This window comes from Fonsecaea monophora, assembly GCF_001642475.1.
Source record: "Fonsecaea monophora strain CBS 269.37 chromosome Unknown Scaff4, whole genome shotgun sequence".
Taxonomy (NCBI): domain Eukaryota; kingdom Fungi; phylum Ascomycota; class Eurotiomycetes; order Chaetothyriales; family Herpotrichiellaceae; genus Fonsecaea; species Fonsecaea monophora.
In genome coordinates this window covers 231,179-252,649 of record NW_019173935.1, presented here as the reverse complement: position 1 = coordinate 252,649, position 21,471 = coordinate 231,179, and the positions used below count along the sequence as shown (strand labels likewise).

The 21,471-nt window shown below is 52.4% G+C and overlaps 6 protein-coding genes across 6 annotated transcripts; 4 read left to right on the top strand and 2 right to left on the bottom strand.

Annotated features, from left to right (window-relative positions):
• Positions 1-89: 89 nt before the first annotated feature.
• On the top strand, positions 90-1,985 carry AYO21_01084 (hypothetical protein; the record flags this gene model as incomplete). Its single annotated transcript, XM_022651068.1, has 1 exon — positions 90-1,985. One exon carries the CDS (start codon positions 90-92, stop codon positions 1,983-1,985), a length of 1,896 nt encoding a protein of 631 aa, XP_022516546.1.
• Positions 1,986-6,273: 4,288 nt separating this feature from the next.
• AYO21_01083 (hypothetical protein) lies at positions 6,274-7,303 on the bottom strand (the record flags this gene model as incomplete). Its single annotated transcript, XM_022651067.1, has 2 exons — positions 6,274-7,100; positions 7,156-7,303. The coding sequence occupies 2 exons, from the start codon at positions 7,301-7,303 to the stop codon at positions 6,274-6,276; spliced, it is 975 nt and encodes a 324-aa protein (XP_022516545.1).
• Positions 7,304-8,136: 833 nt separating this feature from the next.
• Positions 8,137-9,618, top strand: AYO21_01082 (hypothetical protein; the record flags this gene model as incomplete). Its single annotated transcript, XM_022651066.1, has 1 exon — positions 8,137-9,618. The coding sequence occupies one exon, from the start codon at positions 8,137-8,139 to the stop codon at positions 9,616-9,618; it is 1,482 nt and encodes a 493-aa protein (XP_022516544.1).
• Positions 9,619-10,210: 592 nt separating this feature from the next.
• Positions 10,211-12,085, top strand: AYO21_01081 (hypothetical protein; the record flags this gene model as incomplete). The annotated part of the gene is made up of 2 exons (XM_022651065.1): positions 10,211-10,685; positions 10,752-12,085. 2 exons carry the CDS (start codon positions 10,211-10,213, stop codon positions 12,083-12,085), a joined length of 1,809 nt encoding a protein of 602 aa, XP_022516543.1.
• A 1,072-nt stretch (positions 12,086-13,157) lies between these two features.
• On the bottom strand, positions 13,158-14,102 carry AYO21_01080 (NADH-ubiquinone oxidoreductase 30.4 kDa subunit, mitochondrial; the record flags this gene model as incomplete). Its single annotated transcript, XM_022651064.1, has 1 exon — positions 13,158-14,102. The coding sequence occupies one exon, from the start codon at positions 14,100-14,102 to the stop codon at positions 13,158-13,160; it is 945 nt and encodes a 314-aa protein (XP_022516542.1).
• Positions 14,103-14,562: 460 nt separating this feature from the next.
• AYO21_01079 (hypothetical protein) lies at positions 14,563-21,151 on the top strand (the record flags this gene model as incomplete). The annotated part of the gene is made up of 5 exons (XM_022651063.1): positions 14,563-14,609; positions 14,672-14,738; positions 14,834-16,961; positions 17,562-20,177; positions 20,232-21,151. The coding sequence occupies 5 exons, from the start codon at positions 14,563-14,565 to the stop codon at positions 21,149-21,151; spliced, it is 5,778 nt and encodes a 1,925-aa protein (XP_022516541.1).
• Between the last annotated feature and the right edge of the window lie 320 nt (positions 21,152-21,471).

Here is a 21,471-nt window from a genome sequence, read left to right as displayed (position 1 = left end):
TTCGTCCTATGTCGACAAATGCCTGAAAGCCATAATTTTCTAAGTGATCGAGGTGAAAACTATCATAAGTGATATGTGACTCGGTGATCATGGCGACGACTAACCACACTTCAACGACAGCCACGCAAAACGGAGACAGCGGCAGTTCAATATCCAAGGACTATGATCTATCTCAACCCATTACCTCGACATCCGGCCTTCGCTCTGGACTGACTTCATACGGCGACGCCCATTTCTCGCTGTTCCTCAGAAAAGTCTTTATCAAGGCCCTGGGGTATTCTGACTCGGCACTCTCCTCACCCATCATCGGGGTCATCAACACCTACTCGTCATTCAATCCTTGCCATTCTAATGTGCCACAACTTATTGAAGCGGTCAAACGGGGCGTTTTGGCCTCCGGGGGTCTGCCCGTCGATTTCCCAACCATCAGTATCCACGAGAGTTTTGCCAGTCCGACCAGCATGTATCTCAGGAACTTGATGAGTATGGACACGGAAGAGATGATCAAGGCCCAGCCGGTAGACGCGGTGGTCATGATAGGTGGGTGTGACAAAACCGTTCCGGCTCAGCTGATGGGCGGCATCTCCGCGAACAAGCCAGTCATTCCTCTCATCACTGGCCCCATGATGCCGGGTTCGGTAGAAGGGGTCAGGGTCGGGGCGTGCACAGACTGCCGAAGCTACTGGGCGATGTATCGAGCGGGTGGCGTCGACTTGGAAGACATCATGTCCGTCAACGAGGAATTGGCGCCCACAGGAGGCACATGCGGAGTCATGGGCACGGCATCGACCATGGCTTGTGTGACTGCGGGCTTGGGACTGCTTGAACTCAAATCTGGTGCCACAGCTGCAGCCGTGAGCTCGGCCAGGCTGAGAGTCGCCGAGCAAGCCGGGCGGAATGCAGTGGCCATGCTTACCAAGGACGGCATGAGGCCACAAGATCTCCTCACCCGGGAAAGCTTTCTTAATGCCATCACCGTTCTTCAGGCCATCGGTGGAAGCACGAATGCTGTAGTGCATCTCCTGGCCATTATCAACCGACACCCGAAAGTAGCGGGCACTATTGACCTCAACACCTTTGACGAGATTGGGAGAAAGACCCCGTTACTGGTGGACCTGAAGCCTAGCGGCGACAATTACATGACCGACTTCCACAATGCAGGTGGCATGTTAGCCTTGATGCATACCTTACGGCCGCTGTTACATCTCAACGCAAAGACTTACTCTGGCCAGACCCTAGGTGAGCTTCTCGACAGCACTCCCTTCAAATCATTCCAGTACTCCAAGCAGATCGTCCGGCCTCTCGAAGACCCACTCTACCCTAGCTCGAGTTTGGTCGTCTTGCACGGCAACATCTGCCCTCAAGGCGCGGTGATGAAAGCCTCGGCCTCAAAGGACCGGAAACTCTTGCACCACCGCGGCTCGGCCTGCGTCTTTGAAAACACTGCAGACATGGCCCAACGCATCGACTCCCCAGATCTGGAGGTTGACGAGAACTCGATCTTGGTGCTCAAGAGCATCGGGCCCGTGGGAAATCCTGGCATGCCCGAGGCCGGACTAATACCTATACCTCAAAAACTAGGCAAACAAGGCGTGACGGACATGTTGAGAATCAGTGACGGACGAATGAGCGGAACTGCCGGTGGCACGATCATCCTGCACATATCGCCCGAGTCCGCGGACCTAAACTCGGTCTTTGGCGTCGTGCAGACGGGGGACAAGATCATTTGCGACGTCGAGAATAGGACGTTGCTCCTCGAGGTGGAAGAGGGCGAGATCGCCTGGCGTATCGCCGAACGTAAAGCGCGATCCCAGGAGACCTTGCCTTCTGGTGATTCTGAGGGAAAGACGCCCAACAACCCCGAGCCGTGGGTGGACCGAGTTGGTCGGAGAGGGTATCGGGGCCTCTACGAGCGTGAAGTCAACCAGGCACATCTTGGTTGCGACTTTGGCTTCCTCACTGCCCAAGGTCCGTCACGCAAATGATATGCATTCCCTGTCACCACTGAGTCCGCGTTTTGTGGAATCTTAACTTACTGGTCAAACCCCCCCTTGATCCTGCAGCAGTCGTAGTCGGGAGGGTTTCAATCTCCATCCCTGTAATGAAGCATGTGATATCGTGCCCAATGAATGATTGACATGTCGACGATCACCTTGGAAATTGCCAGACAGCCTCTCCCGTACGAATAACTATTTCAGTGGCGAAAAACGTACACCAGAGCTTTTACCTCAACGGGTAAATTGCAGGTTCGAATCAAAACCGGAAGCACGAGGCGTGCTGGTCTCCACACTTGTCGACTGTGACTGGGATCTCATTCGTCGGTTCGGGTATCATCTCCTTCCCACAGCCAGTGACAGCCTGATGCTCTACCTGTGTACACTGTCTGGCTCAAGCGACTCTTGGTTTGCCAGCCCACTAACCAGCCAGCCAGCCAGCCGACCGACTGGCGGTAGAGGTTTGTGCAGTAGCTACGGTATGTGGATGTTTATATCGAAACATTCTTGTGTCCCTCCGCGTTCGAGGATAAAGAATGTGGCAAAGGTGAGGACGAGTAGATGGATAGATGACCTCGTCCAGCGCCACCAAGGTATGTATGTATGTAGAGTACCCTTGGAACTGAAACGAGTAGATGTTCTGTGCGAGTAAAGGACTACGCGTAGAAGTGTCTGTCCGTCCGTCTGTCTGTCAGTCCAGTGATGTCTCTCGACTTGACTCGACTCGACTCAACATCGAGTGCACAAGAGTCGTGTACTTGTATACTCTTGCCACCCACCCACTCACCCATCCATCCAGGCCTCGTCGCCTCGTCTCACCTACCTCCTTGTACTTGTCCTCGGGACGACGCACCGACAAATTCCCCAATATAGTTCGAGGACAAAAAAGCGCCGAGAACCTAGGAACCGAGAGTGACAGACTGACTGAGCCCACCTCGTACCCCTGAAGCAGCTGACATTCCAGGTCAAACTACTTGATCCAGCAATGTGGTTTCCGAGTTGAAACACAACAACCACTTTTCATGAACCGACAAGTTGGAGCTGTTGCCCGTTCAGGAAGTATAGCAAATGCACAAAGGAGGTATCGTGACATGGGGATGAGGATGAGATGCAGAAGCACAAGTAGTGCTGGTGCTGGTGCTGGACTGACTAGGATAGGATGTATGTCCCGAAATGCACAGCGCGTACTCGGTCCTCGTTCGTACGGATGAGACGGGATCCGGTCGACAGGGGGAGGGGTGGAGGGAGAGATGTGCGAGGGTTACAGGCCCTGGTTCACCTCCCAAGGTGCTTCTGACTTCCGTCTTGAGTCAATGCAGTTTTGCGATTCGAGGACACAAGGGACACACTTTGGAGAACCACCAGGCGGGAATGATGCCGGATGCAGCTACTTGATAGCTTCCCAATCAACAAATTGCCATTATAGGAAATTGCAGAATCGAAAACCCCACGGACAAAAGTGTATTTTTTTGGCCTTGGACACTCTTGTGTGGTGTGGACCGGCTTCATCGCTCAGCTGAGAGAAGCTCGTTGACGGCCCACAGTCTGTTTAGGGCCTAGTCCATCGCCTACCTTGATCTCTCTCTTTTTCTAGGAGTAGGTAGAGAATGTTCAGGCAAATGTCTGGGTAATCTTCTCTCGTGCGTAAGGGCCGTGAACGAGGCCTCGTCCTCTCGTTGCACATGCAGACCCGTCAGACGATTCTAACCTCAGAGTTCGAGAGACGAACCTGTCCAGTATCATCGAGCGAATAAATCCCAGGATCGACTTCGACCCTTGCTCAAGCAAGCCTCGTACCGAGTAGGTCGTAGTATAGCGTGGCGAGATATTCCTTTCCCCATAACCCCGTTACGTGCGTTTGGGGGGCGAACCACGCACCAGGGGTGTGTGTGTGTGTGATCCGGCTTCCGTCATCCGTCTCTACTTACCAAAAGAGGATACAGCTTCTAGCCACTAAGAGGACGCTAGGACGGAGAAACGACAGTTGTCGATGCGAGGCTACCGTGTCCGATGACATTTTGTGCTGCTGCTTCTGCGGCGGCCTTTGGACGAGTTAGTACTTAGTAGCAGGTTGTGACATTCACCCGGCCGCTGTGCGCTGTTTACCACTCGCTTGTTCCTTCGAGTGAAAACAGGAATGGTCGTGGGACAGAGGAATGGGATCGGACAGCGACAAGCTCGACTGGGAAAGAGGTTGTGGCAAGGGCGGCGGTGGTGGTCGACAGAGCAACTCCTCGATCATCTGTAGTACCTCGTACTTAAGTCGCACTCGCAAATGCGCGAAACAGCCGAGCGAGGCTCGTACAAGAAACTCGTATTACAAGCCAACTTCCCCAGGATAGGAAGTAAGTCGATTCCGGAAACTGATCACGCCGCAGCTCTCAAAAAGAGACCGGAGAAAGGAAATCAAGAAATCTCAAAGTAAATAGTATCGGGAAGTAAGCACGATCAAGCAATACGAAGGTGTTCCGCACGAGAGCGAGACGCGATGCGTTACACGCGATGCCTACGAGGCACCGATACGTGATTACTATTCGTCTCTTGGATCCTACGTAGCTGCAGCTCGCAAAACGTCTCCCGAAAGAGACCCGGGGATTGAACGGTCGGGAAAGTGTGGTCCTCCGTATAATTATTCATACGCACGCACGCACGCACGGACGCACGGACACACTTAGCGGCGTGTCTCAGGACTTGACAGCCCGAAGTTCACACTTCAAAGACCAAACAAGAATTACGGCAGCTGAGGAGCTCTGGGAAAAGCCACCTCGGTACAGATCCAGCTCACCTCAAGGCTCGCCATGAGAATCCGACCGGGGACCATCCAGTAGCTGCTGTCCTAGAAATACAAAGAAATTTTGGTTTGGAGGGCTAAATCAAGCAGATGTCGAATAAATTTCAAGGAATGACTGTCGTAAGGAGGGGGATTTCATGGGAACACACGAGCCAACGTCCGCTTCAAGGTTGCCAAACAGACATCAATTAGATCCCTCCCGGCTGATGCGACTTACTGACTGTGGGCATCGTCCGTCCCCGAGTTTGAAAATGTTGACAAAGGATCATCACTGACCTCGAGTTGGTAATGGACACCTCTTCGAGCATCTGACATAGCTCATGGGTTGTTTGAAACCTTCCCTTTGTCCAACAAGCCTCGATTACCGATCTTAGGAAAACACCGGTCGTAGAAGGGAGTTGATCCCGGGGTGGCCAGCCACCCGCTTCCTCAGCGATTCGATCAAAGTCTGTAAGCTCTTGCCCCTCAACCACTTCATATATGACGGCGCCTAGCTCGCAGATATCAGTTTCGAATGAGAATCCGTGCTCTTCTATCGTCCAGATATCGGCTTCGAGAGGAAATATTAGAGACGTTACTCGCAAACCACAGCCGAGTGTACTCTCAGACATGCTTATGACAGGTATACAAGCGCTTGAGAGATCTGAAAGGGTTGTGATAGACTCAAGTCAAAGTATTCGGTTTCCAATGGGTCGCCCGAGGGGAGGGCCTCCTGCTCGTGGCAGCCGAACTCGACTAAGCCTGTGCTAGCACTCCAACGTGTTGCTTTTCTGTCACTCAAGCTTAAGTGCTATCAGCTTGTAAAGAGTGATGCAGGACCACAGGCCATAGTTTTGTGATGGGACTCACTTGCTGGCGGCCCTAACCTGAGACCTTGGTGTCAATGGTTCATATTGCGGCCAGAAGTGGAAAAGCTTGTCCGTTCTTGGCACTCACAGCCCGCCCCGCTACCCATTGCAGCCTGGTGACATGGTCGTCCTGGACACACAGTGCATTTCGACTCTCATCAACCGAAGTGAGGCTGTGATGACGCTAAGGTCAAAATTGCCCAGCCAGCCTTGCCGCTTTCCACGCGCAAATGCTAGTCTAGACAAAGCACCCGGAACCCATCAAGATGAGTTCCTAATGCTAGGGCGGCATCACCCTAACCCCCTTTATGGGGCGAGCCGTCCTTATATGGCTCGACCCAGACGAAGGACGAGCGAGATATGTAATAAGTCCAAAGACTAGGCCTAAGATGGCATGTACTGCAAAGACTGCTTTTGGAAGCAAGATGATATGAATCACAGGTATCTGGGTAGAGCAGCTTACGGCCGGTCATCACTCAGAAGGATATTAAAGAGGTGGCTGTTTCCCTCTTTGGTCTCGCTGTACTGCAGTAAATGCTCGATAACATTCAAAGGTAGAGCATGGCATGCTCAGAATCCAGCTTCCTCCTGGATTCTACGGAATCATGTCAGTCTCGAGTCCAACAACGCTCAGGCCGAATCACCAATTTGTCGACTTCTTGAGTCTCTCGTTCTGGATGATCTCAACCCAATAGTCATCCGGATCCAGTACAAAGGCAACATTCTTCATCCGACCGTCTGTGAGCCGCTTCTTCCAGTTGACTCCCTTCTCCTCCATGAACGCACACGCTTTGTCCAAGTCGTCAACACTGATGGCAATGTGTCCGAACCCTTGAGGCTGGTCATTGCCGTTGTGGTATACTTTACCCTCCTCCTTTTCGGTTCCATAGTTCCAGGTCAATTCAAGCAGACCCTCCTTCCCAGCTAGTGGGTTCACGCCATTAGGAGAGTCTTCTGGTTTGGGGATTCCATAGTCGCCCGGGTATCCCAAGAAATATAAAGTGAAGCCACCCGCCTTTTGTTCGGAAGTCCTCATGAGTGACATACCCATGACTTCTTGGTAAAACTTCAATGACTTTTCTGGGTCCTTGACACGGATCATGCTGTGGTTCATCCTGTAAGTGCTCGTCTCTGTTGTCTTGATATCTTCCGTCTGCTCCACCGGCTTTTGACCGATGACTTCCACCCAGTATCCATCAGGGTCCAGAGCAAACGCGATGCTCCGCATACGTCCATCGGTCAACTTCTTCTGGAATTTATACCCGGCATCTTCAATGCGTTGGCATGCAGCTTGAATATTGTCGACTGAGATGCATATGTGGCCAAAGCCTTTGTGGGGTTCTTTGTTGCCGTTGTTGATGGTAAAATCCGGATCCGATTCGGAACCGTAGTTGTGTGTGAGCTCAATGACGCCCTCGCGATCGGTCCAATGCGCATCTTTCGAGGCGGAGGAAGGGCCATCATAGGCTGTTGCGAAGCGTTAGCGAAAGCCCTAGACGAAAGGAAGACGACGGCATTTTACCTAGGAAATACAATGAAAACTTGTTGTCAGGAAAGTCCAGCTTGTTGATCAAGTTCAAACCCAGGAGATTGTAGTACTCGATAGAGCGCTGTGGGTCTTTCACCCGGAGCATGGTGTGGTTAAACTTCCATTTCGATTGATCCGTCATTGTCGCAGACTGAGAGGTCGAGGTTGTCGAGGCCCTAGACGTAGTAGTTGTACTGGGTGTTTGGAAGTGGTGCAAGAGTTGTTGGAGTCGAGGTAGGCGTGATGTGAGGCGTGATAGCATCGAATGCCAACTGATAAAGCTATTCAGATACAACTCAGAGCTCCAAATGCCGTCGACAGCTGACTTGAGAAGGTCGCAAACCCAGGGAAAGTCGTGTTTGCAGCACTCGACTGCTCATTGAAATTCTGCAATGATGCGCAATGTCGCAGCATGACGTGGGGCAGTTGACAGGCTTACGAATTGGTTCCGCACTTCTCCCCCTCACGGCACCTGCGACACCCAATCGCCCATGTCTTTCTAGGGGTTTCAACCCCGCCACTCCCCCTACGACGCCCGCCTTTCCTTCAGCCGTCGGGTGCCCGAGTTTCATCCATAACACTTTCCGGTGGAAGTTTTGGAGAGCAACCAGCTGCCGCTGCCCCGCAGCTATGGGTGTCAAATCACAGATCTCCCACCTTGAAAGCCCCCAGAGTTCCCCAATCATAGTCAACCACAGCTTATTTCCAGGCTTCAACTCGCTGGTAGCTCCCTCCACACTTGCCTCGGTCTCCTCCCATGATGCACCAAGAGATGAATATGGGGCTAGCTATGTACGAGTAACTCCGCTTCTTTTATAAGTCAACATTCTGCTGGTGAAAACCTACAGTAAACAGCTGGGCAGTCACGTAGATCGCCGTGGCCTCTCCTCTCTTGTTATAGTTGCTATCCTGTCGCGTGCGCCGAGTTCTCTATACCCTCCAACACGCGCTGAATCCATTCCATCCGTCACAGTCATGGTCCTTTCACCCGCCATCCGTGTCGCAAGGACCGCTTCCCAGCGGTCGACCTCTTTGCTGCGAGCGATCCAGTTCGGTCATCCTCCCAACTGTCCATGTCATTCCAACCCCAATTACCATCATGACCATGCAGCTTTCGGCGAGGCCCGACGAAGACTGGCAACTCCCATTGACAGCTCGCGATCCAAAGAATACGCGTTTGAGATGGCCGCTAGCTCGATCCGTTTTGGACCAGGCTGCACAAAAGAGGTGGGCATGGATTTTAAGAACATGGGCGCCAAGCGGGTTTGCGTGGTCACCGACGGGAATGTGTCCAAGTTGAACGCGATGAAGCAAGTAATTGAAGGGTTGACCAAAGAAGGAATCGAGTTCACCGTGTACGACAAATGCCGGGTCGAGCCAAAGGACAGCTCCGTCAAGGATGCCATTGCTTTTGCCAAACCATATCAGCCAGACGCTTTTCTGGCTGTGGGAGGAGGTTCGGTAATTGACACGGCGAAATTGATGAATCTATACACTTGCTTCCCAGATGCGGACTTCTTGGACTTTGTCAATGCTCCCCTGGGTAAGGGATTGCCAATCACAAAACCACTCAAGCCACTTGTGGCTGTCCCGACCACGGCTGGCACAGGTTCAGAGACGACAGGAACAGCCATCTTCGATCTAGTGGAGAAGCGGGCAAAGACCGGTATCGCACACCGAAACCTCAAGCCTACTCTGGGCATCTGCGATCCCCTCAATACTCGCACAATGCCATCAGCCGTTCATGCCTCCTCTGGCTTGGATGTGCTGTGCCACTCACTAGAATCTTGGACTGCCATTCCTTACCACGAGAGAACACCCAGACCTACAAATCCAATCAATCGCCCAGCCTACCAGGGTGCAAATCCCATCTCGGATATTTTCTCGTTGAATGCGCTGAGAGCGACAGTCAAATACTTGCCTCGCGCCGTCAAAGACCCGGAAGACCACGAAGCTCAAAGTGAAATGCTTCTTGCGGCGACTTTGGCTGGTGTCGGCTTTGGCAATGCCGGTGTCCATCTGTGCCACGGCATGAGTTACCCGATCAGTGGTCAAAACCCGGGTTACAAACATTCCGGGTACGTGGTTGAGACCCCCATCATCCCCCATGGTGTCAGTGTTGCCGTAACGGCTCCTGCTGTGTTCAAGTTCACCGGCCCAAGCAATCCGGAGCGACATTTGGCCGCAGCAGAAGTGTTTGGCAAGGACATCTCCAATGTCAAGAAGGAAAGCGCAGGCGAGGTCCTCAGTGAAGCCTTATCAGAGTTTCTCATCGGCTTGGGAGACCAGCCTCGAGGCTTGAAACCCCTGGGGTTCACACGCGAGAGTATTGACGATCTGGTAGAGGGGACATTGCCTCAAAGACGGGTCCTCATGTTGGCACCCAAGTTGAGCGCTGAGGTGAATGAGGAGAGAGAGCAACTGAGAGGCTTGTTTGAAGAGGCACTGGAATACTGAGAAATGTTTCTGGGTGTTGTCTGGTTCTTTGGGAGGCGACACATGGTCTGGGAATGGCTGTTTTTGCTTCGGGCCAAATTGTTTGCTCTGTTTGCACAGTTTGCCACCCCCCAAAAATCCCCGAACAAACTCCCCCAGATCGTGGGGTTGGCATCAAAATTCCTGCCCCTGCGACTTCGGCCACTTGAAACTCCACATTTGTCGACTTCATTGCTTGTTTGTCACTAATAATATGAGTGACGCACAACATCCAGCCAACGAATGGACTTGGAGCATGGGCCGACCCACGGAGAAAATGAAAATGTCTTTGCACAACCCAAAACGTGGTTCGATCACTGGTTTTTTTGGACATCAAAGGGTAGTCAAAAGCACGAGAAATATCAGATCTATCTATCTGTCCCTTCCATTGGCCTCACAGTCCAATCTCCTAACCGCCACTGTCCCTTTTTGGTCTCGCATTGTTGGGTTCCTGAAAGCTTTGCATTCTCAGCTTCAGCCAGTTTTTTCGCTGTCGACCAATACCATTTGCTAGTGATACGTACACCGCCCTCTAACTGTCCCACGCAAAATTGTGGACTGAATTTGGAGCAAAATGGCTACCAGCAATGGTGATACAGTCCAGGCCCGAGTCCTCTGTCCGGAGAAACTGTCCCCAGACGGACTGGCTCTGCTTCGGAAAACCCTTATCGTCGATGAAAAGCAAGGTCTAACGCCGGAACAACTTGTCTCGATCATCCCGGATTACGATGCTCTGCTCGTCCGATCTGAGACAAAGGTCACCAACGATCTCCTGCAGGCAGGGCGGAAGTTGAAAGTAGTCGCCCGAGCCGGCGTTGGTGTAGATAATGTCGATGTCCCTGCTGCAACGCGGTTGGGCATTGTTGTGGTGAATTCCCCAAGTGGGAATATTCAGGCTGCTGCCGAGCATACTATTGCCCTGTTGATGAGCATGGCGAGGAATGTCCCCGATGCATGTGCAAGTCTCAAAGCAGGGAAATGGGAGAGGAGCAGGCTTGTTGGTGTGGAGGTCAAGGGGAAGACGCTGGGAGTTGTGGGCTTAGGGAAAGGTATACATGTTTTCTCCATCTTCATCATGGGTCGAGGCTGGTTCTGACGATTTTGGTGTCTGTTAGTCGGTTTGATTGTCGCTCGAATGGCCCGCGGGCTGGGCATGAATGTGGTCGCAGCAGATCCCTATGCCTCCCCATCAGTGGCGGCCGCTGCCAACGTCCAACTCGTCGAGTCTCTGTCCGAGCTGTTGCCTGTTGTCGACTTCCTGACAATTCACACACCAATGCTTGCTGCAACCCGCGGTATGCTGTCAACAGCCGAACTCAACTCGATGAAACGTGGCGCCCGCATCCTCAACGTAGCCCGTGGAGGCATCATCGATGAAGAAGCCCTTCTGGCTGCCTTGGAATCTGGACAAATAGCCGGCGCAGCGATCGATGTGTTTACTTCGGAACCACCACATAAGGACCCGAACTCATCTGCAGCAAAACTAGTCCAACATCCCAAATGCATCGCAACACCACATCTTGGTGCGTCGACGGTTGAAGCACAAGAAAACGTCTCCATAGACGTCTGCGAACAGGTCCTCCAGATACTGGCGGGAGACCTACCGAGGAGCGCTGTGAACGCACCCATCATCCTACCCGCCGAATACAAGACTCTTCAACCTTTCGTGAAACTGGTGGAAAAGATGGGATCTTTGTACACGCAACACTTTACATCCCCTACACAGCCCCTCCACCAGAGGAACATGAATACATTCGACCTCATCTACGAGGGCGAGATCGCAAACATGTCGAGTACGAAACCGCTCTTTGCGGCCCTGATCAAAGGGCTCACTTCACCTATTTCCGATGCTGAGGGGTTCAACGTCAACATCGTCAACGCGGAGATGGTGGCCAAGGAGAGAGGGATCTTTGTCAACGAGCAGAAGTCTCGAGACCCGTCCACGCAAGCGTACTCGAGCTTGGTCACCCTCATCGCACGACCTGCGAGCCGATCTCCGTCGTTAAGCCGGCATTCTAGCGCGCTTGAAGGACTCTCAATATCGTCGAATGCAGCAGGCGACCAGCAGGCACAGCCTGCCAGCAAGCAGCACATCATCTCCGGCTACTGCAGCGATAACTCGCCCTTCATTTCCCGGCTGGATCGCTTCGCGACGTCCTTTGTGCCCGAAGGCACCTTGCTGATCTGCCACAATTACGATTCACCAGGCAAGATTGGTGTCGTGGGCAGCATCCTCGGCCGAGAAGGCGTCAATATCAACTTTATGAGCGTGGCGCCCGCGACGTTCTCTGCTAACTTGGCCGCGAAAGGCTCAGCCCCTGCTCCCCCTCCCAAAGAGACAACCGAGGCACTCATGATACTGGGTGTGGACAAAGAGGTGGGTGACGACCTCAAGAGAGAGCTCGTCGGCGCCAAGGGCGTCTTGAGTGTCAGCAGCGTCACTCTTTGAGAGTCCTTATTGAGAAGACAGGAGTCCGGATTTGTTCAACCAAAAAAAAAGGCCAGGGACCGTCACATTGAATACACCAGATAGATAGAGATCAGGTCGTCAACTTTTCAACTTTCAACATCCTTGCGCAAATAATCTTACCTGCGCGGAGACGCCTGTCGGAAGCGGAAGCACTGCTTTTCCATGCCATATAGCCATCCATCATCGAGGTGGTGTAGAACCGGAATAAATACCTACCTAGGAGATGGGGAGAGTTAAAATGTCACAGCGGTCAAGAAACCAGTTCTAGTCTCGCAGTTTCCAGACTCTTGATGAAGTTGACACCCACTCTCCCACCATTCAAACACACGCGACCTGGTAAGGATCTTGACTGGTCAGCTTACGGCGGAGAGAAGTAGAAGCAGAAGTAGAAGCAATGGCAAAGCCTCTCCCCAGCACAGAAGAGGTCCCACTTGCCCACGTGCAGGAGATAGATGCAAAGGTGCATACACCCTACTATGCTTCCGTAGCTTTGTACTGTGTGTCAGGTGTATTGTATTATGTCTGCAGATGGATGGATCTTCTAGAAAATGTTCCGTGATATGTACACGTTGCGGGAACGAAGAACCACGCACCCTCGATGACCAAGTAATATTCTGAAAGAAATGGGCAAAAAGTAAAGGGAAAAAAAAAAAACTGTGCTAATGACGAAAGGGAGGGGACATGGGAGACTCAATGAGGTACGGGAATCTACAAGGATGTTATGTATATACCTATTACTGGTTGGAGATAGATTAAAATCCTGGAGCGACGAGGAGACTGTCTCCACTACGCGAATGCGCAGTCGAGGTCGCTCACAATGAGATGAATGTGGACCATTTTGGGGTTGTTGGTCGTGATGCCTTATAAAGTGGGAGGGGAAGTGAATGCGCTTGCAAAGGGACTGGATGTCAGTATCTTTTGGAGACGAGAGGCTGCAATGCAACCGTGTTGATGTATCGACTCCCGTATGTACATGGCGTCTTGAGACGCTCCACATTCTCTCCTCCAATTCATGAACCTTTGCAGACTTCGGCCAGCAAGACTGCTGGGGCTATTTCTTCTCCTCCTTCTTCTCTTCAGGCTTCGGTGTGGGCAATTTGAACTCTGCTGGTTTCCGGTCCGAGCCAACACCAACCTGTTCCCAAGCACTTGAACCACCCTCAAAGTTTCGGTACGCCTGTGTCATTTCAAGGGGCTCCACCACAATTCGCTTCTTCTCCTCATCGTATCTGATTTCGGTATACCCAGTCAAGGGGAAATCCTTGCGCAGCGGATGTCCATCGAAACCGTAGTCCGTCATTATTCGCCGTAGATCAGGGTGGCCAGTGAAGAATACACCAAACATGTCATAGACCTCCCTCTCATACCAGTTTGCGCCGTCGTAGAGGGACGTGATGGAAGGGACTGGGGTCGCTTCATCCGCATATGTCTTGACTCGTATTCTGGAGTTGTGTCGCACACTGAGCAGGTTGTATACAACTTCAAACCGGTAGCTCTTGGTAGGAAAGTCCACTGCAGTAATATCTGCAACCATGGTATATTCTGCCGCAGTGTGGTACTTGAGAAACGTAAAGACAGGAATGACACCGGTGGGACAAATGTAGATGCAGAGTTCGTCCTTCCATACTGAGAACTGCTGGATATATTTGGGTAGGCAGGACATCAGGTATTGGCCGTATTGATGGAGAGGCAGGGCTTTGTCTGCATATTTGTCTGCGTCATTGACGATGGGTGCTGATAGTTTACCCTGGGCTTCTCCGAAAGTCAGCAGTTTGTTCGGATTCTTCATTATTCCATACTCACGCGGGCGAGGAGCCTTTCGCAGCTCGGAGAGGAGATCGGGCCCGGCTGTTCTGAGGTCAGGTCCAGGTTTGTCGGCGGCATAACTCCTCGTCGATTGAGAAAGGGAAGCGCGCTGGACGTATCCCTTAGCCTGTGAAACCGCACCTAGCGGCCTCTTGCTAGCCAGACGCAGTATTGTCTTTGTCGACGACATTTTGCAGGTCTCAGACCGTGGAAATGCAGGCCTGGATCAGACAGAATCTCATTGACAAGATGAAGCAGTCCCATAACCTCGCAGGGTCATGGCGGAGCTCTTTGAAATGCCAAGACCGGAGCTTGTCTACTAGACGCTATCTGGCTTAGTGCAAGGTTCTTTGCCGCAGTCGCGAGTCTTTGCAACGCAACCTTCGCCTTCTCTCCGTGGCTTTCGCTGGCGTATTTCATTTCGCTTCACTTTGTATACTCCCTTTTGCCTCATTTCAGCCATTCGTCACAATCAATATCACTCCTGAAACTCAGTCCCCCAAACTGCCCAGTACTCCTCAGATGACTACTACGCACCAGACTCGACATTAAACCCCATAGTGCATGGAGGACACTCTTAACCTTTATTCACTGGTGCAGGAGCCGAAAGAGGTGGAACTTTTCACAACCATATCATCACCTCCCCCGTTATGAGTAGGTCGCAGGATACCGTCATCGATGATGACGAGGAGACTTGGTGAGTTCAGCTGCAGTCGATCTGTCGCAATGTTGGGTCGAGGCTGATTACGTGACAAACAGCCCACTGTGCATCGAAGAGTTTGATCTATCCGACAAGAACTTCAGACCATGTCCTTGTGGCTACCAGGTAAGCCTCGACTCCCTAGAATACTTGTACCATCTCCAGCACTCTGATGTCGGCCCATTCGATTTTGGCTCGATCACTACTAACACTCGACGCAGATATGTCAGTTCTGCTTCAACAGTCTGAAGACTACCTACGAAAAGAGCACTTGCCCAAACTGTCGAAGACCTTACGATGAAAAGACCATCCAGTACAAAATCCCAACAGCTGAAGAATTCAAACTCGACCAACTAAACAAGAATAAAAAGCAAGCCGCAGCCAAACGAAAGGAAACCGAGAAACGTGAAGTGGAGAATTCTTCACGTCGCAATCTAGCTGGTGTGCGTGTCAAGCAACAAAATCTTGTTTACGTTATCGGCCTCATACCACAGATCAAAGATGAACAGGCACTGCTTCAAACACTCCGAGGTCCAGAATATTTCGGTCAGTACGGCGAAATAGAGAAAATTGTGGTGAGCAAAGCCAAACCAGGCGCTGCTAACCAGGGAATCGGCGTTTACGTGACATATGCTCGCAAAGAGGACGCTGCTCTCTGCATCAACACTGTCGATGGATCTCTCAACGGCGATCGTGTTCTGAGAGCCCAATTTGGCACCACCAAGTACTGCTCCGCCTATCTGCGAGGGGAAACGTGTACCAATAAAAACTGCAGCTTTCTTCATGAGACGGGTGAAGATGGCCAGCACAGCTCATTGCAGAACGAACCCCACGGCGCAAAACTACCGATTCGACCTGCAGTGTCAGCCACGACTTCGCAAATGAACCCTCCACCTCGACCCCATTCCGCCGCCCAAAACTCAGTCACCCAACCAATGGCTCGGCAAGGGAGCAAAGAGAATGACAACAGCAGGAAGAATTCCCACGATGGTTCTGCCTTACCCTCCACGGCCAGCTGGGCAACCGCCAATGCGTCCGTCGCACGCACGAGGCGAGCAAGTCAGACCAACAGCAGGGCCACTCCCAGTCCGCAAATTACACATGCTTCGCTGGCTGCTCAGAAAACGGACGAGCACAAAGGTAAGGAGCCTCATGCCGGTCAACCATCCACTTCGACCGCCCCGTCAAAGACGGTATCGAGACCAGACCAAACAGTTTCCAAACCGAAGCCGAAACCTCTGGACCCAATCCAAAAACAATACGAGGAGGTTCTACGATGTGTATCACGGAGTTACCGGTTCATTTACGACGACTCGTGTCTCAGCCCCGAAGCTCGCGCCGCAGTGGACGACATGCCCTGTTTTATCGACCCTTATGGCGGTGCCAAACGGCGCGCTATGCGGGAGAAAGAAGAAGCCGAACGTGCAAAGCTAGAGGCTGAGGCAAAGGCCAAGCTAGAAGCCCAAGCCACATCTGCCGCCGAAGAGACTCTAGACGAAGACAACATCGTTGCTGGTAGCCTCGCGCTAGGGGGCGAACCAGAGGATGATCCTCGAGGTTCTTCAGCTCGTGGTGCGATTGGACGGCCCTCCCAGTCGTTGAGCGACCAATTTCCCTCAACGGCTTTGAATAATCGCAGTTTGACGCCTCAACAACGACAACAATTGGGCCTTCTCAACACTAGCAATCTGCCACAAGCACCAGGCCTCGGTCAACCCAGCTCCCAGAACATCGCTTTCGAGATGTCAGATTTTGACAGAAGAGGACCACAGTACAGCCAAGCCCAGTACGAGCAGATTAGCAGTCATCAACGTCACGGTTCCAGATACTTCAATACCGACGCCAAAGCTGGGACAACCAGTCGCTTCCAAGGGCAGCAGCAGAACTTCTATTCCAGCGGCGTTCAAGGACCTCCACCTGGTTTACCAACAGCGGGGACGCCTCCCGTTAGTGGCGGTGGCATGTTCGCTCATGGCCAGAATTTCACAAACCCTGGTTTCGGAACTTCCAAAGACATTAACGCCGATGTCTATTCGAGAAATCGCAGTGGAACAAATCAAGGTCATGATCTGTCTAAGCGTGAGTTGCTCCTTTCCTTGCAAAATAACCCCCTTCGGTCACCCCCATTATCAGCCCCTGCCCCTGGCGTCCTCAACCCGCTCTACGCTCAGTATCAGACATACCAAGACCCCGGACTTGTCAAGCAAAGGAAAAAGGGCAAGAAGCACAGACACGCTAACACTTCCTCTTCAGGAGGTGGTGTAGAGCATCTTGCAGACCCGAGCATTGCGTCAGCAAGAGTCCATCAGGGCACCACGACAGGGCAGGGGCTGTTTGGGGGTAATCAAGGTGGGTACCAGCAATCGAACCTATACGGCGGCGGCGGGTACAATCGATGGTGACCAGACGACATCCCAACCACAACATCTCAATTGCCCTTTCATTCCTTTTCTCTTCTTTATGATGGATTCTGTTTGGCGTTGGTGGTATGAGGCCTACCTGTTCGGATCAGCGAGCAATGCATAAGCTAGTAGCCGAATGGCGAAAGCTTAGTGGAGTCACGGCATGGTCACAGTCATGGTCCCGGGCGAGCGTGGGACGCATCGAAAAATCAATCTATCGGCATCAGGCTTTTCTTCAGCGGCATCAATCGTCCCGATTTTCACGGCTTTGTTATGTATGTTAGTACCCTTCTCTGACCATGCTACGAAAAGGTCAGGCAGATCAGAAAAACAATTTCTTACAAATCATTTTAGGTGAAATGTTCTAGAGACTGTAAAAAGAAAAGTCTTGTGCTGAGGGATCTGATGATGCGAAAAGCCTGATTGTCTTTGCCTGCACCCTGTTGCCCGTGTCAAGTACCCACCGCCGCGACGTCTGATGGTTCTGGCTGCGTCCTCTCTGCATTTAGATGTTGTTTGGGATGCTTCGCTAACCTTGTCCTTGCAGTGGATGAGAAGAATTTCCCCCCTCTGCCAGCCCGTCCCGAGACACAGCCTTCAGCTCTGCATTCACGCGTCTCGTCCTTCCAGAGTCATTACAGCTCCGGCCTCCGGTCATCGACACCGAAAGTTCCTCCTGGATTTGAGCTCAGCCACGGACATCCCCCTCCCATCAGGTCGACGTCTCCAACCCAGCCTTCTCAGGCGGTCGGCCAACGAAGTACATCAGTCAGTTCCGTACCTATCGCTCCAGCAGTGCCAATCGTTCCGATTGCCCCTCGCACATCAACTCCGAAAACAAAGGAAGACGCCAAGGTCACGCCGGTTGAGGATGCCCCTATCTCAAGCAAGAAGTCTAGCCTTGGAGTGACTGATATCAGTCTGGGCTCCCCTCAGCCAAAGTCCAGCCGCCAGAAGCTTGAGACTGAGAAAAAGTCAGATGTATTGGGAAGAGTTGATGAGAAACCTCAGAAGAAAGATGATCCCCGTACTCCTGCAAAGGTCGAAGACATCAAGGGCAAAGGGAAAGCTCCAGCAGCGAAATCTGGAAGAACAGAATTGCCTTCAGGGACCGCCTCAGATGCCCCTACCACCTCATCGCTGCCTTCTGTCAATACCAGTGCATTGGACAAATCTGCCACGCCGATTTTGGATTCGGCGGTCGTTGGGACACCGGCGACTATGAGCCCTCGACCGACTACGCCTGTAACTGCAACTCCATCCGAGACATCGAGGACGTCTATCCCACGGCCAAGAACTCTACGCGTGACAACTGGTACGCTTAGCAAGACGCTAGAACAGACCCCTGCTTCTTCTACGACCGAGAAATCCAGCGCTGTGCCTCCAATCTCTGCTATCAAGAAAGGCTCGAGGCGGCTATCTCTGTCATCGGCTCAGCTTAGTAGGCCTTCGACTCCAGCAATGTCTGAGCGCCTTTCCCATGACGCATCCCGTGCAAGCTCTCCTCCGCCTAGTATTGTTGGATCTGCTCCAGAACGAACCAAAAGCAAGGCCCAACTAAAGAAAGAACGCCGAGAGAAGGCGAAGAAGACAACTGAAACCACAGATACGGTCCCAAGCGCTGCTACAACGCCCGTAGTGGAAGAGGTTGCGCCGGTCATCGCTCGACAAAAGAAACAAAAGAAGCAGCGAGTGGGGAGTAGCGCTCCAGCTAGTGGCGACGAGAGAGTGAAGCCAAAGACAGAGAATGTTGGCATCAAATCGCAGGACATAACCGAAAAACAGAAGGTGGAAACGATTGAGGCAAAAGCAGATCCAAAAAAGGCAGAGGAAAAGGAGAAGGCTGCTCTTCCCGCCTCGCACCAGGCAGAAAAACCTGCGAGCCACACTCAGAAATCAGGCTCTTCTCGAACATCAACACCCCGACACGAGTCTACGTCTAGATTCGAGGAGGCCAAGAGCACCTACACAATGCGCGACCTGTACAACGACACGGAGAAGATGGCAGCAGCCACTGACGACGTTTCGGCCCACGCAGCTATGCAAAAACTCCTCAACGAGCATATCTCCTCGATGCCTAAGATCTTCTCCTCGCTCATCCAAATGGGGGACCTCTCTCGGGATCACCCGTGGCTCAATCCACCGTCGTTCAACTCGGCCACGTATAAGTTACCGTCAGACCCCCGACGCGGCCAAGAGTATCTTGATGGCAACGGATACAGTGCCAACGATGCTTTTGGTTATATCTACCTACCACTCAAGGAGAAGCAAGCACTGAAGGACGGCAATGCCGTTAGTGTTGCCGATGCAGGGGAGCGAAAAGACGATCTACTGAAGAGATGTCTGGTGACACCTAATGGATGGGTCCTAAGACATCTCAGCGCTGATGAGGGTGAGAAGCTACTCGAGCTTGAAGAGCGACGACAACTTTATCTAGAGGAGTTCGGAGACGTGGGTACCATGGCTGGACTGGGTGTCCTCGAAGCCGACGATTACACCAACCTTGGCGGCGGGATGGAGAGGCTTGCCAGACAGGGTGAACGGCACGGTGTAGTTTGGATCATGGGCGAGGATGGTGAGATGATTGATGACGACGAGTTTGAGCCATTTGACGACGAAGACGGCGAGATCGACGGCGAGATCGGCGATAGCGATGAAGAAGGCGAAGAGGAGCTGTACGGCGATGGAGAAGGCCTGGATGAGGAGGGCGAGGAAGGCCTTGATGGCGACGATCCGGTCAACATGCCCGGGAGCTGGGATCTCTCCACTCGGGACCCTCATCAAGCCACCAGAGTTACCTCTAGTGGGCGGATCAACTCTCTTCCCGGCCTGGGTCCGCATTCTAGGACGAATGCGCTGCGCTTGCCCTCAAGAGGCCCATCAATGGGCATGGAAGATCCTGCACAGCAGGACAATCGCGTCACTGCTGGTCCGAGCACGGGTCCTCAACACGCAAACAAACTCTCGCCGGCGCCATCGGCACCTGCTGCTACAGCAAACACTGCAACGACAGAAAATGTGAATGTCCGTCTTCTTGACGCGGACGCGCTACAGAAACGTGTCCAGGAATCACAAAAAGCACTTGATGCCGCACGCAAAGAGATGGAAAAGACTGAGAAACTCTGGAACAAAAAGGCGAAGGACATCGGGCGATGGAGAGATGGTCTAATCGGATCGTTGGGTGTGAAGGGCTAGGAGATCCCTTCACCATCCCCAGCGACGGCAGCGCTGGAAGGTCCGTCGCGAAAAGGCAAAGGAAAGGCAAAAGCAAAAGCAAAAGACAAGGGGAGCGCACAGGCCAGCAACGATCCGCGACAGAGTCCCAGGGAAATTGAGATCACTATACCCCAGCCTGATCCATTATTGCCCCGGTTCCTTGACGTCTTTGACAGCGATCCTGATGGCCCGGCCACGACCTTGTGGGTCGAAGGACCTCTTATATCTGGAGACTTTGAGATGAATGGCGACGTCAACACCTCAGCAGCGACTAGAACAACCTTGAACAAACGAGAGAGCCACATGCTCCACATTATGAGGGCAGCTGATCCATTTGATAATCAGATTCTTTGCAGAAAGATCTGTGTGGTTGAGGAATGGGATTGGCGCTATCGTTACGACGAAGTAAGTGGTGGTGCCACAGAGCCTCGCCTGCGTGGACCGGACCGCCTGATCCAGCATGTCGCTGCCGCGGCCGCAGCACTGGATGGCATCGATCTCGAGGAGGTCAGAAGTGATGTTGAACCCAGGAGGAGAATGCGCGATTGGCTCATCGTCACCAAGAAAATCCGGCAGCCATGGGAAAACAGGGCCAGCCTCCTTGCATCCCCCGTCCCTCCTAACGCTGGCCTTCCGCCCCCGGAAATGTGGCATCTCTTCGGATCTCCGCAGATTTTCGCCCGACGAGCCAGGATGAGAAAAGTGAATCCCAAGGAACTCAAGGCTCTGCTCTTCCTACGAGAGATCATTTCTCAACGCTGGGTACTGAAGACCAAGGGCATCGTGCTTAACGATTCGTTCTACGAAACTCAGCGGAGGGCCGACCTCTGGGACTGGGCGCTGGAGTGTTATGACGGGTTGCTGAGGGTTTGGCAGTTTCAGAACCAGAAGAAGCCAGTGGGATACTTGAAGAGGAAGTAATGACGCCGACGCTCGACGCTCACGCTGGCAGTGTGTTATTTTTGTTTGTACCAAGTGCTGTATTATGGGATGGGTATGGATGCCATGGTATTGGTAATGCTAATGGTAATGGCCAGTACACCGTCGGATTGGACGAGAATTGGGTTATGGCTATTGTTATTCTCAAGCTCTTTGATGTTATTACACAGAGAGCATTCATTGTATTCGACCTCCGCCATCCTATGGCAAGGTCTTGCTCATAGAGTAATAGTTGTACTCCACCATTGTTGTTGGGTTGTGTTGACGGGCAATATGGATATCCGCTTTTGCATGCAAATTCG